This window comes from Numenius arquata, chromosome Z, assembly GCF_964106895.1.
Source record: "Numenius arquata chromosome Z, bNumArq3.hap1.1, whole genome shotgun sequence".
NCBI classification, from domain to species: Eukaryota; Metazoa; Chordata; class Aves; order Charadriiformes; family Scolopacidae; genus Numenius; species Numenius arquata.
In genome coordinates this window covers 27,812,888-27,829,055 of record NC_133616.1, presented here as the reverse complement: position 1 = coordinate 27,829,055, position 16,168 = coordinate 27,812,888, and the positions used below count along the sequence as shown (strand labels likewise).

General features: G+C 38.3%; 1 protein-coding gene across 1 annotated transcript in view; it reads right to left on the bottom strand.

The window, feature by feature from the left end:
* The window catches only part of LOC141477236 (histone-arginine methyltransferase CARM1-like), a 69,411-nt gene that overhangs the window by 39,554 nt on the left and 13,689 nt on the right, over positions 1-16,168 (bottom strand). Inside the window, 1 exon segment of the mRNA XM_074166334.1 lies at positions 3,605-3,730. Coding sequence (XP_074022435.1) covers positions 3,605-3,730 — 126 coding nt within the window.

The following is a 16,168-nucleotide window of genomic DNA, read 5'->3' as shown; positions in this document are numbered from 1 at the left end:
CACAGAGTCACTTGGTCCTTTACTTCATCAAATTTATTATTTGACACAAATTCTTAGATTTAAACTGCTGAACAGCTTCCTTGCAACCTGTCGGTCTTGAGGCATATCGATTAATTGTCCTGGTTTGCATGACTGAGTGGTCTCAGTACACACCAACTGGAATCCTTCTGGATGAAATTAAACCAAAACATTCACTTCAGGAATAAACTTCAACAGTCAATGGTCATTTAGTCTATGTGACCAGACTAGATCTAGTTCAAAGTAAACACACCCTCCATTCTTGCCTCCTTCCCAAATGAGTATAGTTTGCATACCAGGGCCCTAGCACCAATTGTTCTGTTCTACAAACTTGTTCCTTCTGGACTGTGTGACTTGCTAATTAGATCCATATGCCATTACATAAAATAATAATTTCGAGAAAAAAAGATCACCGTAAGACATACCATGTTCCTTTGCTTGAATTATACTGCAGGAACAGTCAGTATACTGGGTGCCCAGGGAGGTTGTGGAGCCCCCTTCCCTGGAGATCTTCAAGACCCTCCCGGATGCAGTCCTGAGTAATGTGCTCTAGGTAATCCTGCTTTAGTAGGGGAGTTGGACTAGATGATCTCTAGAGGTCCCTTCCAACTCTGAGAATTCTGTGATTCTGTGATTCCGTGAACAGCATGTACGTTTACACAAATAAGATTTAATGTGTCTTCAATATATTTCACATATATACCCCTCTCTCTCTCTCTCCAGACACACACGCTCATGTCTCCAGCTTGGTTCTGTATGTGGAGATCCACAAGTACTATATGCTATAAATAACTTAAAACTGTAAATACCACTATTTTTTCCACCTGCTTCTTTGTAAGTGGCACAGCTATTAGAGTTAGCAGACAACTTTCAAGGTAAGTTGTGCTAGTAAAACAACATCTACAGACAGCAACTATTGGCATGCTCAATGCCTGGATGCACTGTGAAAGTGGACGGAGACCAGGGTTATGAGTTTTCAAAGGAAGAAAGAAACCTGCATTCTTCCACAGCCCCGAAAGAACAATTCGTCCTATGCTCATGAACTAATTCTGTGCTAAATTAAGCAGGCCATTTCCACCAAGGAGTTGAGCTGCATACCAAGTCTGCCACAGATGAGTTAGAGACTGGTTGGTTGGTCTGTTACAGATAAATGATCTTTGTTTTTGAAAGAAAAGCCTGTAGGCTACTAACTCTTATTTTTATTGCCCACTTGATCCTACTCAGATGTTTAACATATGTTCAGCAGGAAATGAAAGATACAGTCTATGATTTATGGCTGTCTATGCTGGATCCAGAACAGCAATTCTCTGTGTGGGCACAAGCAGGGCATGATTTTGCCTCTCCCCTTACACCTCACTCCACATCTTCTCCTACCTTCCAAAAAGACAGAGGACTTAAAAAACCTAAGACTTTTACAATATATTTTCATAACTAACTCTTTTAATGTATGAAAAATGAGTTTTCAGTCAATTTTTAATAACATCACTATTTTTATTAACTATACACACGTACACATTTGCAAATACATAACACTGAGTGTAACACCTACGCTTGTACACAGCAAGCAACAAAAGGTTAGCTTCTGCTCTACAGCTTTGACTTCTTTCTAAAAGCTTGTAACTTTCTCAAGACTAGTTGCTATTCAATATACTCAACATGTAGAGGAAGGTACCAGCAAGCTATTCTTATGGCGTGGGGAAAGTAACTAACTTTCAATTTAATGCAGCACCCAACACATTCCATTTGATATCAACAGGTTAGTCATTTAATCTGAACAGACTTTACTTTAACCAATACATTATATTCCTGTCATTTTATCAATGAGTTGTTGCAGAAAACATATAGAAAACACTCAATTTTGTCAAGTTAACAAGCAATCAGAAGTAATAAATTAAAAGACAACTGTAGGGTTCTTACCTATTTCAAAATATGTAGCTATACAAATAAACTAAACACAAGTCACCAAGGAATATAGCCAAAGAGTTTACCACTGAATTTACCACTTAATCTTCAAGGAACTCCTCTCAGGAAAAATACCAAACTGTACAGAAATTAGCTGGATTTTTTTCAAATACTTGTTTGTAAAGGCAGGGAAGAGCACTATGAGAAAGCTCTTTTGCCCTGGGATCCCAAACTATCGGTGCCTTTTGGAATCAGAACCTTCATAGGTAGGTAAGACATGGTAGAAACTGCAGACCAAAGAGTACTGAAAAACTTGCCTGACTCCTTAATTATTAGTTGTTGTCTCAGCAGTGAGCTAATAAATTGCTAAACAACTGAATCTTAATTATCACTTCAGTTATGACATGGGTCTCTGTAAGAGACAACATTGTATTGCAGTCTCAAGATAAATCACTTAATGGAAATACAATACTGAATTGTAACACTCAGATACATAGATTAAAAAACCAACAGATGCGCACCATCATTCTTAGCTTACATTAATTTTTTTTAGTAAGGTAAGAAGTTGAAAATGTGAATAGCTATCCTTGATGGATACAGATGAAAGGCTGTAACCAGGTAAGACTTCATAGGCCACCAAGATCCAAGTGAAAAAAATCAGGTTAGTCTAAAAAATGTATTTTCTAGTAGAGTGGGACTGAAGAGTTCATGTATTATGTCTACATGACACAGGAGTAGCAATTCATTGCACAAACCAACCCATCTACATCCAAATTCTCAGCCCTTGATGCTTTCAAACATGTATGTGTGTTTAAATAAGCTGCCAAAAATCCAATCTAATTGTTTTGTCCCCCAGTTTTCACACAATGTGTAATGGAAATAACTATAATAACCTCCTGGAAGTCACCAGGCCTACTGATGTAGGCTGCGATATAAGAACTCCTGGATATTGCTAAAGAGGCAGCTGTTTGTTACCTGTAGTAACACAATTTCAAAATGAGTTGTGGCCATGCTGCACGCTGCTCAGAATAAACAGGCAGCCTTCCGAATTTCCTTGCATAAGAACTAAGAATGGTTTTCCAAAAGCCAGTATGAGGACATGAGGATAGCACATATTAAAATGAAGTCTCAGCTGTTGGATCACAAAAAACACAAGCCAGGTGGAAGTATAAAAATACAGATCTCAACATTCTACTAAAATACAGTCAAGTTTCTACAACAGAGTAGATTTCTTTTTCAGCATCAGTACACACAAAATATCTATCCTAAGAATTGCAGGGGTATGTTAAGCTACCTCAACTAACTACACAGACAAACAGGAGTGCAAGACAGTTTCTGAATGGGGAACAAGTGGCAGATTGCCCACACCAAGCATTGTATTTACCAGTTTTTAGAGTTTATGAAGTCAAGTCATATGATGTGTTATCTGCATTTGCTTTCTTCAGAAAATTAACCTGCAGTTGTTTTGCAAACAAGTTATATCCACTACGTGAATGGTTCGTACTCCACAAAAGGCAGCTGGAGTGGGCTAGAGGCAAATGAAGTTGCACAAGTCATCATAACAAAATGTTATATATAAATAGCCAACATGAGAGGTAGAAGACAACATATTTTGAAGTGAACTTTACCAATACAGTAGCATGGCAGGAAGGAGAAGACAGTCACAAATGCAAGATGTACTTACCAGCTTGTGACTTGAACTGGAGCAAGACACTGTTGTATCCCAGCGTAATTAACACAGACTGTTTTCCCACATGACAGTATTCAGTGTCTCTGTTAACCAAGCATTTAAACACACAGACTCCATCAGCTGAAGGGAAAAAAATACTTTAGAAAACTTTTAGCAGTCAAAAATAAAACCAGCTAAAGAACTAGATGTCTCTTTTGACTACCAATATACGTCGGTATGTATCTGAAGTACACAACTTGGTGAAAATACACTTTCCCTAACACATTGTTTCTTAAGCAATTTTCCAGTGACCTACAGTTTCTATCCTACTTGTCATCCATAGTTTCTTGAAGTTGCCCTGTCCTCAGAAGAAAGAAAAAGAGCTGACTAATTTTTACCTGGTTCCTAACAAGGTCTTAAATTAACATTTATTATACTTCTTTTGCTTCCATAATCCTATGTGCCTATGTCCTCATAACCTACAGAGATGTTGCTCTGGCAAATGAAATCGCAGGGTGAAGACTCAGGGGTCAATTAGTTTCACTAAACAAGGAGAAATAAACTTTTTTTTCCAGTAAACACCCACTACGTACACCATGTCTGGCAATTATCAATAAATCTACCACATGAGAAAAAATAATGCAATTTTTCAGACAATGAAAAGCACTTCAGAGCTAGAAACAGGAGCAGCAGAGGACAAGCCTGCTGTGCTCCTTGGGGAGGAGGATCCAATATCAAAGGCTTAAGTGGTGCAGTGCATCAGTACACACTGTCTCACTATCAGCCTCGCAGCTGTCAGGAGGCGACTGTGTGAGTACATCAAGCAAGATGCACGTTACTACTTTCAGAAATCTGAAAGGTCTGAAAGGGAATTTGAAGCAAATGGCAACTATGGAGTTGGGCTACAATAGGTAAAGCTTTTAAATTAGCAGGGGGTTGTGTTATCTGCATCTTCAACACTCAAGCAGCAAAGCTCCAGGACTTAGCCATTCTTTTATGCATTTTAGTCCAATTTGCTGACAACAAGTGTTTATTATACTTCTCCCATGCACATTTTATCCTTCTGGAGACATATGATAAAACAAAACAAAAAACCCACCAGAACTAGAAAAAGTAAAAGGTTTAAGGCAAAACAGAAACCAAAAGAGAACTAAAAGCAAAAGTTCACGAACTAGCAGTAACACAGAAAAGCAATACACTGCAATATACTAAAAAGTGTGGAAGAGAAAAAAAAGAAGGAAAGCCAGAATGAAGGGGACGAAAATGCACATCTCGAAAAGCAACAGACGTAATAAATAAATTATTATTAAATGCTCAGTAGAAAGCTAATCATATACTGCTGCGCTATGTTACTCTGCTAGCAATATTTGAAGGATCAGAGAAGGCATACATAAACAGACACCATACAGGCATCCAGCGCATTTTTTTTAAGCCTTACACTTTACAGCATCCGCTGTGATAAGAAGTGAACAGAACAGAAAGACCACTATATGATGTTCCACGTGTCAAGCAACATTTAATCAGGCAAAAAATGTTGTCAAGAAAGGGGACGGTCTCACCTCAGCTGGGCCACTTTTACATCTGCACATTCATTTGTATTTGTAGCCTCTTCCATAATTTAGGCTTCTGAATAAAGTGAAAGCAGACAACTGGGCTTGCAACTATCTGTCAACATTGTCTCTTTAATGGAGCGCACACTCAGCCTTCTATTCCCTGAGCTGAACAGAGCCAGCTCCTCTGGTGTACTCCTTCTGTACACCATGTGCTGGAGTTCCCTATCTGGGCTTACTACAGCTTGCCAATGCATTTCATGCATTTGCAAAGTGGTCAGCACATGCACTTCTGATGTTCCAGAAGTCCTGGCTGAAACACACCTGTTCACTTTTGCTAAAATGCAAGCTTTTCTTCCACCTATCAATGCCATCTTCCACGTGAACTTTTAAAAATATATATAAACTGCATCAGTTATTTACAACAACCAGTACCACAAAAACACTCAAGCTACTTGTAAAAGCAAAATATTTTCAATATACAGCGATACAGGAGTGAATCAACCCATTTTTAGTTCACACTGCCTCTCAGCACACACATGAAATTGTCTTTTTACCCAGGGATGGAGAGTAGCCCTGAGAGAAGGACTTGGCGTATTGGTGGATGAAAATTTGAATATGAGCCAGCAATGTGAGCTTACAGCCCAGAAAGCCAACCACATCCCAGGCTGCATCAAAAGAAGTGTGGCCAGCAGGTCGAGGGAGGTGATTCTCTCCCCCTTTACTCTGTTCTGGTGAAACCCCACCTGGAGTTCTGCATCTAGCTCTGGGACCCCCAACATAAGAAAGACAAGGACCTGCTCAAACAGGTTCACAGGAGGACTATGAAGATGATCAGGGGGCTGGAGCACCTCTCCTATGAGGAGAGAGTTGGGGTTGTTCAGCCTGGAGAAGAGAAGGCTCCGAGGAGACCTTATAGCAGCCTTCCAGTACCTAAAGGAGGCCTACAGGAGAGATGGGGAGGGACTCTTCACGAGGGAGTGTAGTGACAGGATGAGAAGTAATGGTTTTAAACTGAAAGGGGGTAAATTTACACTGTATGTTATGAAGAAATTCTTTACTCTGAGGGCAGTGAGACACTGGAACAGGTTGCCTAGGGAAGCTGTGGATGCCCCATCCCTGGAAGTGTTCAAGACCAGGCTGGATGGGGATTTGAGCAACTTGGTCAAGTCAGAGGTGTCCCTGGCCATAGCAGGGGGGTTGGAACTCGATGATCTTTAAGATCTCTAGGTCTCTTCCAGCTTTTTTTTTTTTTTCTTTTTTTACTGGGAGCCCAAAATTGATTGTTTATTTAGCCTGGCGATGACCTAGGGGGGACCTAACATCTATGGGGAGGTCTTTGAGACCGATGGAGACAGGCTCTTTACTGAAGTGGTCAGTAGGAGAATGCGAGACAGTGATGTACGCTAAAGCAGAGGGCCTATTACCCTGTGTACTAAAGCAAAAGCACGGTAAACCGATAGGGACTTGTTTTGAACTCAGACACAAGCACACTGATATAGCATAGCTGTATAAGCCTTCTTGAGCTGTGTAAGCCTTCTTGAGCTGTGTAAGCCTTTTTGTATGCAATGGTCATGTAACAAACAGTATGCCATTGGTAGGAGCAGGCCACAGGCCTAATGCAGATTCAAGAGTTTTTTAATTATATATATAAAGACACACATGGGAATTTTTTTAAAATATTTGACATTTTGCATGAAGAATGAGGATAAATGCCTGCCTCATTTCATATGTGAGGTCTAAACAGAGACTGTTATTCAGAAAACTGCACCGAAAATATCATTGGAATGAGTCCCACCTGATAACATTCCACACAGATATAATAAAATCTTCAAACAAAAATATTTGTGTGTTCATCCTCAGAATACATTTTACATTCAGAATACATAACATGGAAGAAGTTTGTACAGAATGGGATGAAAATATGTCGACCCTTTCTTTTTCTTTTTTCCTATTCAGGTCTTAATTGAGAGTGATGGGTTTTTTTCACTTGTTAAACAGTCCAACCTTTTTGTAAGATTATACACTTACTCACAGGACCTTGATAAATCCTCCTTATAAAAGTATTCATTAAAAGAAGTTTCAAAAGTTTTCTGCATCAGAAGAATGAAGATTAATCTCCTCTGAACTCAACAGAAATACATGTTATCTTTATGGTGATTATTTCAGACTAAACAAATCCTTCAATAGTTAGCACAGTATTGCTCAATAGCTGTGTTAACAGCCAGCCATCACAAAACAAACTGATTATCACCATGTGAGAGCTGAACACCACACTGTAAAGCATGGGAAACTTCATGTCACAGTGGATATTAATTTGTTCTCAGGATAGTCAGTCATTCTGACGGCAGTCATTCACAGGTTACATTTAATTCAGGGCAAAAATGATGGTACCCAGCCAAGCCCCGGAAAAGCAGCACTTCCAAAGAGGTGGGAGGTAGTTAAATGTCTGGCAAGAGCCTAAAGGCTTCTTCTTCCTTGAGCGAATGATCAGTAACCTCTGCAGATGAGGCTGATCTGAAGTTAAACAGAATCTTAAACATGGATGCCTATATGAAAAGAAACATGCAATCTGAGCTTGGTTTCTATGCTGGTAAAGAAACCTAGGTACACTGAGTTTGCTGAAGAACATCAGACGTGTCATTGGGAAGTTTCTTGAGAAATTAATAACTGGGAATATCTTAGAGAAAAAAACCAAAGCAATCTGGAGTTGATCTAAACATGCAGATAGACATACTAAAATGCTTTAACTTTTATTTCTACTGATGTCCTTCTAGAAATATGCATTTATTGTGTATATGTATATAAAATTGTGTGTGTATATATATATATATAAAATTCTTACTACCTATATGGGTTATTATAAATTTATTCTACTTTAATTTCCCAATGTACAGTTACAGTGATGACACTAAGATCATACCAAATAGATCATATCATAGGTTTATTAAGTACTTCAAGTTTTGTTTATTGCTTGACATCCCTAAAGCCACAGCCATCACATACAATTCAGAATCTCTACAGAACTCTTGTGCATTCATTTCACATATTTATTGCCAAAAAAGCAAAAACATGAATAATGAATCTATCTATCCAGCCATGAAGGGCTGGTATTTGGAAAGCCAAAGTTCAATTAGACTTGAAACTAGCAAGGGATGTCAAGGACAACAAGAACAGTTTCTGCTACTACATTATCTTTAAAAAAACCCAAATAACTACTTTCTAAGAGAGCTGAGGGTAAACCAAAAGATTGCAATTCATAAACAAAGATGAAATTCATAAACTATAATATGCATTGTTTGCACCCAGGACAGGGTGTAAAATCTGTTTCACATGTTGAATAAACATAAAGACTTATGGAAAAGAAATAATTTGTCTCACCAACAGAGAAGTTGCAATATTTTTTTGTTTACAATACCAAAAGGCTACTACAGGAGTGTCCCGAGGACGTTTCCTTTACCCTTGTTCCAAAAGTCAGCATTAAAAAGAAATAAAATAAAATATGCTCTACTAAGCCTATGGGAATAGGTCATGTACATCAGCTTCTCTGTTGGTGAGAGAAATGAGTTTCTTTCCTTAAGTCTTTATGCTTATTCAACATGTGAAACAGATTTTACCACAAGGACTCTTTGTTTGCTTCTTCCTACTATATGGTCATGCATATAGATACAAACTTACAACTCAAATGGATTTATGAGAAACATGTCATGAACATATGTAATTTCAAAATCTGTAGAATTATGGAAGTTTTCGTAGAAAGAATTTAAGAAAATTAAACATAAAAGAAAAAACTGCATTGTATTTAGAAACAAACCCCTTGGTACTTGTTTGGGGTTTTTTTGTTAGGGTTTTATTTTTAAAATGGTACTTGTTTTTGTTGGTTTTTTTTTTAAAAAAAAACAGTCCTTGTAGCATCTTCTCCTATTTACGTCACAGTCGACTGCACAGAGCACTTCTCATGCAGAACCCTGCAAAAAGCTTTACAAAAATCAGGAATAGTTGCTCAGAAGAAAAACAAGCATATGGCTAACATTTAATCTGATAGATACTAACAGTAAAGAGAAAATTTGTACAAAGTTTTTGTCTAAGCAAAACAGATTTAGTCCACATAGCCTGAGGTGACTCCACCAAAATTTAAACGCGACAAATTTAAATGACTGAAGTTCGCAAGAAATCCATTCACAAACAAGAATACAAGAGGGTGAAAGGTTAGTCATATCCTGAGGGGCAGAGGGGAAAACATAGAAATTGTCTTCTTTCACATAAGTTTACTGACCAATGGATACTCTGTCTAATCAATAATCAAGGAAAAGGTTTTAAAAAATATGAAACTCAGATAATGTGGCATTTCAAGGAGTACAGCAGCAATTACTTAAATAGATTCACACCTGGCTATTCTAGACAGCCCCTATTCCAGTCCCATTTCTGGGGAAACATGGTTTATGCAGCTGTGCTGATCGGCAATCCCATCTCTCCTAACTTTTGAACTCTTCAGCTGATAATAATCAAATTTGGCCAACATGCCAAAGCCATGGTGTTCCTACAAGTTGCATAAAACGGGTTGTTGCATAAAGGTGAGAGGCCCAGTGTGCCATTCTTGCTGAAGGAAATGATGAGACTTGCTTAATAGCTACATTTTCTTCTCTGCTCATGCACGAGTCATTCCAGAGTCAACCACTGCTGGTGGTACATGAGCAGGACATGGAGGACTCATAGTCACTCATAGCAATGGAGTAAATTCAAACAATCACAGAAAGGGTCGGGACAGAGAGGAGGCGGAAGCTCTGAACTGGCAGTGGGAAAGGATGGGAAAACACTGGGATAGATGTGAACAAAATAAATCAATAGAAGGAAAACCAGGTTTCATTAGTTCTGCCGTTCATGAAATAATTTGTTTATATTTAGAGATGCTAGCCAAGAAAGCCACTCAACAGGCTTCATAATAATGTGTGAACTAAGTCTTATGGTGCTCCTCTGCACTCATTATATCAGGTGATGTTGTGCCATGAGGAGAGCCTGAAACCCTCCTGGCCCCCCACAGAAATCCTGCAATAGGACAAGAGTATAAACCCAGTGCCTGCTAATCCTGTACTTCAACCACGAGAAGATGTCTGAATAAAATCCAACTTCATATCACAACTAACAAATCATAACTCCATTGCAAGAGAAAGGCATTTACACTGTATCTACTTTATTTTAACCTTACTTGCTTTACTGATTCTAAATCTGTATGTTCAGGACCCTAAACCTTCTCAAAGAATGGCAAAAGACCCTCCTGCAGAAAACCCCAAAGCCATTTGCCTAAAGCTATGCAGCACGAGTCCTGCACACAGTGAGAGCTCCCTTCTCACCCACAAAACACTTTTGGAAAACCAATCCACTTACTTTAAGTTGCTTAAAACCATATGGCTTAGAAATAAACTTATTACCCCCCACCCTCCCCCCCCCCAAAAAAGTGCTAGTTTCCTCAGAATGTAATATTGGAAACATCACAGATGCAGTGGTTGTCCATATTGCATAACCCATTAGGCATTAGGAAAACATATTTTGAATCATACAACCTACCCCCACTCATCGTGTATTCTGCCATGCATCAGTTGCCAATTACAATTAATATGTCATGGCTAAGCACTAAGTATAGTGAAATCAATTGCCTGCTGACTTGGAATATTCTACATGTTCACTGGAGCTCCTGTGGACATTCCCCACATATTTTCTGACCTGTAGGAAACAGAGGGCAAACACCTAGACGGTGGGTTCTTTCCTCCTGCCAGCAGGCTGTACAACAGCATCAGTAAAAATGTATTTGCCATGTACACATCTGTACAGCTCTTTCTTCACTTTGACGGACAGGCACCATAATGCTGTGTTATTTCAGAACAACAACAAAAGACAGAAAAGCACCAGACTGTATTTTGGTCTCAAGACTCAAGGCAATAAAGATGGCAGCCAATGTCATAACCTGCAGAAGTATTTGAAAGGCAAGGGAAATATTTTATTTTTTTTCGCCTCAGTCAAAATGGAAAAAGAAAATAACATACTTTAAACTCAGTACACAGAATCAATTCCATTTCAGTTTGTTGCTTTTGCATCACACTGAATATGACAGCTCACTGCATGGCTGCAATAGTCAACAACTACAGAAGGTTTTAATTAGACTGGTAGGTTTTTATTGCACTGAAGTGGACAAGGCCATTGCTGACAGCACTGCTTTTCTACTTGGAGGTGCGTGAGATTCTCTGTGATAACCTCAATTTCATCAGCCTGACTTTTAAAATAATTTCATACCCATTTTGTGTGGAACATGTCCCCAAGGTCTATGCACCACTAAAAAAATTAGGCCTAGTTCCCCTTGGGCCTTATGTTCACCCTGTCATTAGAACACACTTAACTATATAAAAAACTCAGTTTGTAAAAGCATTTATTTTATTGTAAACAGGAGAAAACAAACTATTGGAGAAACCCCTTCACTTCCCAGCTACTGGAACATCTACAGAATAGCACAGTAACTTTAAGTTAAGCTTCAAGGGCAATTGAGCATTTCAGAACAGCACGTCTGTTCTAACGTGGTTTAAAGGCAACATAAACAGGACTCCCTCAAAGCGTAAACTGTGCTCCAAGGAACTAGAAGGAATCACCTGGACAGAGCCTATCACTCCCACCCATCCTTAAGAGAGTTGACTTCTCGTGGCTTTTCCCTCTCACTTTATCCCTCTTAGATACACAGTCATTTTAATTTCTGTGCCTTTTTAGTTTTAAGTTGTTCAATGCCATTATGCACCACTGTGTGGCTTAGCACCAGGCGGGATGCTGCCCTCCACTGAGTCAGGCCCATCACGGATGCAGAGGGGAAGCCCAGTCAAGGAGGTTGTGTGACCACTGCCTTGGAGATTGGCTAGCTGCAGGAGCCCAGGGGCCAGTATGAGATGTTTACATTCAGAGTCTTCCCACTTCGTTTACAGAAAGATAAAACAGTCTAGCAGGGAAAAAGGTGTAAGAACTTTTTACTAGGACAGATCCTGATTACAGGAAGTTTTTCCATTCCATCCTCCCCTTCCCAGGCATCTCTCTTTAATTATCGTCTCTTTAAACTATCATCTTAGACTTTACAGTAGAAAACAAATACAAGACACCCACACCAGTTTTCCAAGGAAGCTCAACACTGATATAGTATATCAAAGACAAACAGCATTATTATATCATCTCTTCTCACAAGTGTGCAACGCTCCTTCTCTCCTCTACATGGAAAAAAAGTCCTTTTCTATGTATGATTTATGGTATTTACTGTATAAGTTTTCAAATATGACATTTAAAATTAAAAGCCTAGAAAGTTATTGGGTTCACATAAAAAAAAAACCACACTATGGAATTTCTTTTTCTTAGACTACTATTATTTCAATGTCAAAAATCCTTCAAGACTCAGACATACGCTTGTTTAAACCAAACTACAACAGCTGAAAGAATGTTTCATGCAACTTAAAACTAATTTCTTAAATTTATGAAACATAGTGGGTAAATGCAGTAAAGGCTCAGGAATAAAAGAACATTAAATTGAGAACAAAGACGAACAAAGATCTGTATGATAATCTTATATACTCACTTGAAACTAATTCTTCCTTTCATAATTGTTCCTAATCTTGTTAGATGATTGTACACAGTGGCTGCAGTGCAATAACACGGTATTGTGGCGCAATGTGGCTAGTCAGCAGGCAGTTTAAAATACAAGTATTGCACTATACCTGTTCTTCTAATAAAAAGAGAGAATAAGTGTTCTACCTTGTTTATCTATATCAAGAACAACTGTACTCAAAATGCCTAAAATACCTGCTCTTTCACATAAAACAATTAAGGAAAAAGATCTTCTGAGATTTAAGCCTTGGAGTCTTGCCCAGTTAGCCATTATATTACCTTAACACTTCACTTGTTCAGAGCTTTAACAATACTGTCACTGTAGACAAAAAGTCCTAAGATACTGTTTTGATGACAACAGCATAAACCTGTTGTCTGTTTTATGCGTATGAACTGGCTGCAACCTCAATGAGGAGTGCAAGCCTGAATTCTGTGTAATTTAAGCACAAGTGTGTTACTACACGGAGGACTAGATTCTTTCAAGCTCAGAATAAACAGCTACCCTGTTAGGTAACAAATTTGTTTCTTGCAAAAAGAGAGAAAAAAACACACCACAACCACAATCACTTAAAAAAAAAAGAAAAAGAATTAATAAACACAAATTTCAAGAGGAACTATGTATTCCATAGCACTATCTCCTACCTACTCCACAAACAATAAACAAGCGGGATCATTAGTGTAGTAAGCTGATCTGATTAAATCTATTCCTCTGAAATCAATACTTGCTAAATGATTTCTAGACAGAAAAATAACAACCAATTAATTTATTTAAAACCTTTCCCTTATTCAGCATATTATTATTATTATTATTATTATTATTATTATTAATAATAATAATAATAGTTAGCAGTAATCTTTTTAGAAGTACCAAAGCCTTCCTCCTTTGCTCCTCTTCAAAAGAGATCTTGACCAGGTTTTCCTTGTCAGAAAACCCTGGCATTGAGAGTCTGAAAAGAAATATGACAAAGCCTGGAAATGGGGCAGAGGGGCTTGGATGAACCTAGATAAAAAGAAAACAAAGGAACAAGCTCTGCAAAATTTCACTTTCACAGCTCAGTGCTTAGCGATAACTAAAATGAAAACCCTTTACCCTCTTGCTGGAAATATGTCTAAGCGGTGGCTGTTTACTTGGAAAATAAATCTACCTTGCAGATACCCATAGATGCCTTCTACAGAATTGAGCACTAAATATTTACTTCTGTACTGCTCTCTCTGATTAAGATGTTAGGTGAGCTATTGAGAAATATTTTAAAAACATCAAAATGTTTTTTAAATACTTCCCAGGTACGCACTTGTGGAAAGTAACTGTTATTCAGCTAAAATATTTAACCACCAGAAAAGGCATTCACTGCACTTTTCCAAAGTATAGGAATTCTTTTAGGGAAAGTAAGATTTAGCAGTTGCTGGTGTTCCCCTGCCAGTTCTCCTTGTCCTGTCCCCCATTACAAAGTATTTTTCCTTTAAGATTTTCCTGGCCTTTGTGGCTGAGAGGAAGAAGATGTTTAAATTAATTTAGTAATTCCTGATAATCAGCTTTAGAACAACGATAAACTTGACACAGTTATCTGCTCCTATATGCCTTCCAGTTGTGTTTTGGTTTTGGTTTTTTTTTTTGTTCCCTACACCTGTATCCCATTTTGAAAAGAGATCAGCACCTACTTCATGGAGAAGGCTAATGCCAAACAGAAATTTCCAAGCAATTCCCATCCTTCAGCATCATCGCGTCTTTTGCCATTGATGCAAATAAAAAATGAAAGAAATACAGCCCCACCAATTGTGGGCTTCAAATACGCCTGCTTACTAATTACCTACATCACGCCGCCTGTTCCTTCAGCTGATTTATGACACCCTTTGAAATGCCAAACACCACAAGGAACGTTTACCCCACTTAAGGAAGCGCAATGTAAACATCCCTCTGTAAGAGTTAACCCAAGCTGGTACACTCACGCTGCAAAGGACTTCTTTCAAAGACACTGCCTCAAGTCTGGAAGTTATCTACAGGCAACAGAGTCTTGAGTTAATACGTAACCTGACCTTTGAAGGCATAGCTAGTTTTTACCGTGCACCTGTCAGGGTGCTGGTCTGTCAGCCTCAAAACGGAGCTCTGCCTTTATCTGCAGTCATGCAGTGTAACAAATAAAACATGTAATCACAAGCAGATCAGGAGTCACCGATTGCAAGCACTGTAAAAAGAATACTGTACTGCCCATTTTAAGGGTAACCCTATTTATTTGGTCAGCCTCCAGAGGATTACGTGTCATGTTGCATTAACAACAGGCTACCTCTTGAACAAGCTACCTCTTCTAATTACTGGTGTAACTGACACATCCAAGTTTCAAAAGCATAACTCAGTTTATGAAAAAAAAACAACAACCAACTTGAGACAAGTTGGTATTTAGAATCATGGGCTCTAATATTTTTCTGATATGCAAGCCAACCCATCCAAACACCCATCTCTAAGTATTAACTGCACCATTTAAAGCCTCATACGTGACTAAAACTGGCACCCAGAAGGTGTAAATAATCCCTGTGACATGGATTCACAATGGTGACGATTTAGGACAACTGCCCTCTTGGTATCCCGGCTGTCTTGGATGTAGCTTGTAAGGCAGTCAGAACTCAAGCAAATATTCTGAAATAGCCATCATGGGAGTGTGATTTGAGCCACAGAATAGGAAATCCACTTTAATCATACTACAGCAACCTTCAGAGAAATCAGATACTTTACAAAAAAAGGAATATTCATTTAGATATATACTAAATTAGAGTCTTTCGAGTCTGAGAAATTTATTTCTCAATTACACACTAGTATCTCTAAAAGCATTGAAGAGTTTATTTTCTACTATAAACAGGCACAGTTTCATTAACTTCAAAGTAGCAAGTATTAATCTCAAACTACTGTGGTAAATTACTGCAGCTTAGAGACACTGCAGCAATAAAGCACTGGGCTGTCAAGTAAGATAGGATACAAAGAATACAATGGCGTGTAGAAGCTACTTCCTTGTACTTTTAAAGGACTTAGAGTAAGAAAATCAAGAATAGCATTTCATAACACCTCATGCTGCTAGTCGTGAATTCATTTCACACTGCTGGTGTCTACTCAGCTTGACATTTAATGAGTCAGTGCATCTCCTTTATACAAAAACATCTTGGAGGGGAAAGGCCTGGTGTAAAGTTACCAGATTTGCAGAAAGAGGCGGCCACACTTGTATTCTCACTTGGCAACTCCTTTTATTTTCCAATTACAATATACATTTAGTTTTACCCAATTTTTGATATTTTTATGTCCACACATTTTTTGAGAGCATCATTACATTTCAACTGTAGTTTTACATAAAGAAGTAAAAAGAGTAAGTTACTATAAAAGTATCAAGGAATAGTTGCAGTGATACATGACTTT